The sequence below is a fragment of the Arachis ipaensis genome, chromosome B02 (genome assembly GCF_000816755.2).
Source record: "Arachis ipaensis cultivar K30076 chromosome B02, Araip1.1, whole genome shotgun sequence".
Lineage (NCBI taxonomy): Eukaryota > Viridiplantae > Streptophyta > Magnoliopsida > Fabales > Fabaceae > Arachis > Arachis ipaensis.
In genome coordinates, this window is record NC_029786.2 from 98,926,647 (window position 1) to 98,930,400 (window position 3,754).

The following is a 3,754-nucleotide window of genomic DNA, read 5'->3' on the forward strand; positions in this document are numbered from 1 at the left end:
AATTTTTTTGTCGTATTTTCAAATCATTCGTAAATTTTTTGTCAAAAATATTTTTTAAAATTTTTTTGTTAGCGATTGAAACTTTCGATACCAAATTAAGGATTTGAATTCTCTAAAGTTTGAATTTCACTTTAGAGGGTAAAGTATAATCTCTCACCATTTATTTCATAGGTGGGACCAAGAGAAAATATGATAGAGAAATTATTCAAAGGTGAGAGATGACACTTTTTCCTCTAAAGTGAAAATTCAAAATTTAGAGGATTCAAATTTCTAAATTAATAGTTAACTTTTTTTTAATTAACAAACTAGACGATAAATCACCAGGTCACACCCACATGGTTACTAACTTACTATAAATAAATGCTTCTTGATAAACAAGATGAAAAAAGAACAATGAGGGAATGAGAGCGAGAGGGGGAACGAGAGCATGTGAGGTGGGGAAACACAGGGAGGGGAACAAGTACACAAGGTCAACATGGCAAAGATCCTAGGGTTTGGAACAAAGAAGAGTATCAACGATTGGAGCTTGATTCTTTCTCCATTTTCATCGATAATTTGCCAGAGGATATATCAAAAAGAGAACTTTTTAATACGTTCAAATTGACAGGTAGGATCATCGACATATATCTGTCGCGAAAGAAAAAAATTGCCGGATATATCTGTTTGCTTTTATACGGTACACTACAAAGGGAGGGGCTTTGAAGGCTACTACAGAAATGAACGGTTTGGTGTTGAGAGGTAAAAGAATGTTCGTCGGTGAAGCCAAATATAGAAGAGGAGCTGTGATGCAAAATCCGAAGGGTAAAGGAGTGAAGGTGATCACCAGACACGATGTGGGAGGAAGCCAGCCACAGATAAAGAGTGTGGGAGCAGCTGAAGTGAAAGCGGAGAGGCAGGCGTCACATGTACCTGTCAAAGATCCAATTAGTAATGGATGGACTAAGAAGCTAGAAGTACCGATAGCAAGCGAGAATGTCGTCTGGCTACAGAGAAGCATTATCGGAGGTACGAAATCGGTAATTGATTTTCAGTCGCTGCAGGAAAAGATCTTGAGGGACTGGCCATGTGTAACACAGGTAAGAGAGTTAGGGGCATATAAAGCAATGATTACGTTCGATACGGTACTTAGTGCTAAAGAAGCTTCCACTTTTAGAATGAACGATTTATTAAAGTTGTTTTATATGGTATGGAGATGGGATGAGACTGAGAAAAGTGAGTCGAGAAGAGTTTGGTTGGAGTGTTATGGAGTTCCATTGCATGCATGGTCAAATGATACTTTTTGCAGAATAGGGGATCAATGAGGTGAAGTGGTGGAGTGCGATAAACTAACGGAATCGTGTAACTCATTCAGTGTCAGTAAAGTTCTAATTGATACTGTGTTTTTGATTTGATTAACGAATGGATTCACATTACAATAGAGACAAGCGGGTTTGACATTCTTGTAAGAGAAGTGGGTGGAAAGGTGTATCGGGAGGAATGCTTTCAAAAGAGTCAGGAAGAGACAGGGGACAGGCACATGATAAATATAGAAGTGACGCAGCATGGAAGTTCGGGTTGCATATTGAATCATGGAGCTGAACGGAGGATGGTAGATTGGGATCAGGCGGCGGTGCTGATGATGGTAGAACATAGAAACGAGGAACAAGATAAGGACATAATGGTAATTTTAAAACTTGATTTGAACGAATGGAATCACAAAAATTCAAATTTGATTGACAGAAATGACAATTATGTGGCATTAATGGACAAGACAGATTCCCATGGATCATATGAAATAAATAAGGATATTGATCAGAGAAAACGATTTCTAATAATTATGAAGAAGGATTGACTTGCCAAATACATGAAGGAATAAAGGATGCTAATGGTCTGGGAATTACAAGGCCCAAAAGACCATCAGGAAACATGTTTGTTGGGGGAGGAATACAGCACGCTGGGCTAGGCTTAATGCTGGGCTACCAAACCGGGCTGGGTCTGACCCGGTCCCATTTATGACCCGGCAGGATCCCATGCCCTTGCTTCAGGTTCCTTCGAGAACGGCAGCTCCAAGGCGCTGGGAAGAACACAACGGGACGCGGCATGAGGGGGAGCAGGATTCAGGACGCACCGAGTCGGAGGCTAGGGGTGTATCCGACGTGCCAACCCGGCAGGGAAGAAGGTAAGCAAGCCCGGGTCTTAAGCATGGACGCATGAATGTGGTAGGGGACAAGGCGCGAAACTGGGCAGATGAGGAATGTGGACCGCGCCGCGAGACAGAGGAGGGCGCACCGGAGGAAGCAGCGGGCGGGCTTGATGAAGGATTGACCTCAGCTGTGGAAGCAACCATTGACGAGAGTGAACTAAGGAAGGAGACGGCCTTGAACACTAAACCTAGGCATGCCCACCAAATTTCCTGTAGCTTGGACGAGTCAAGGAGAACGCGAATGGAAGGAGATACGGGCCAGGGTAATGTTGTTGGCAGGAGCAGAAACTGCAATACAGCAGAAGCAGACCGGCAGATTCGAGGCAAGCCTGGGTTGGGACCGGAAGAGGGGGAGATCTTGTTGGATGGATTGGCTCAGAATGGTAACGGAGAAGAGGAAGAAAAGGAGAATAGTGCAGAATCAGGTTCAAAGACGGGAGATAGTTTGGATGATGGCAGGAACCTAGATCCTAAGGAACAGAGGCCGAGTTGGGAGGAGAAGATGGCTGAGAACAAAGAGGCTTAAAAACTAGCTGTAGAGTCAGGAGCTCAGTGCAGTGATGAGGAGGACATCATGGCTATTCTGCAAGAGCAAAATGAAGCTATTGCTATCAAACGGCAGCAGGCTAAGCAAAAAGAAAAGGTCCGAAGAAGCCGGCCAAAAAACCGTAAACAGGTGTCTAATATTTTGGTTAAATGATTTTTAGTTCTTGGAATATACAGGGGTTGGGAGGTGCTGCAAAAGTTAGTATGCTAAAGTCTTTCAAAAATAAGTTTAGGTTGGATATGTTGGGCCTGATAGAAACAAAAAAAGAATTAATAACTAAATTTGATGTTGTGCGTATCTGGGGAAGTGGCAGAACATGTTGGGAGTCTGTAAGTTCTATTGGGGCTTCTGGAGGGTTATTGCTAATATGGGATGAAGCGGCCTTTAAACTGTATAACTGCTATAAAGGGGACAGATGGATGTGTATAGAAGGAGTTGTGGTAAAAGATAACATTCATTGTGCTATTTGCTTAGTATATGGACCGCATGAAAGAGCTGAGAAGATTTCCATGTGGGAAGAATTGAGTTATATTGCAGGATTGTGTCAGGTGCCGCTCTGTATTTTGGGGGATTTTAATGAAATTTTGCATTTAGAAGAAAGGAAAGGAGCGACTACATTATCAGCATCTGTGGCAAAGTTTAGGACATGGATGAATGATATAGAGTTGATTGATTTGGCACTGAATGACCGAAAGTATACATGGTTTAGAGGACAATCGTGCAGTCGTATCGATAGGAGCCTAGTCTCCTTGGGGTGGCTTGATGTGTATCCAGAGACGCGTCTAAGGAGTGGCCCGAGAGGCTTAGCGGATCACTGCCCTTTGATTATGGAAGACAGCAGAAGAATTGAGGGTCCAAGACCATTCCGTAGCTTGAATTCGTGGTTCATGCATGAAGGGTTCTTGAGAATGGTCAAGGAAGAATGGAGGGAACTAGGCGACGTACAATTCTTACAAAAAATGAAAGCACTGTCGGAACCACTATGTAGATGGCACAAGCAGCATTTTGGGAATATGGCTGAGTGA

General features: G+C 42.9%; 1 protein-coding gene across 1 annotated transcript; it reads left to right on the forward strand.

Moving 5' to 3' along the window:
- On the forward strand, window positions 2,757-3,754 carry LOC107627790. Its single transcript, XM_016330614.1, has 2 exons — window positions 2,757-2,858; window positions 2,906-3,754. Exons 1-2 carry the CDS (start codon window positions 2,757-2,759, stop codon window positions 3,752-3,754), a joined length of 951 nt encoding a protein of 316 aa, XP_016186100.1.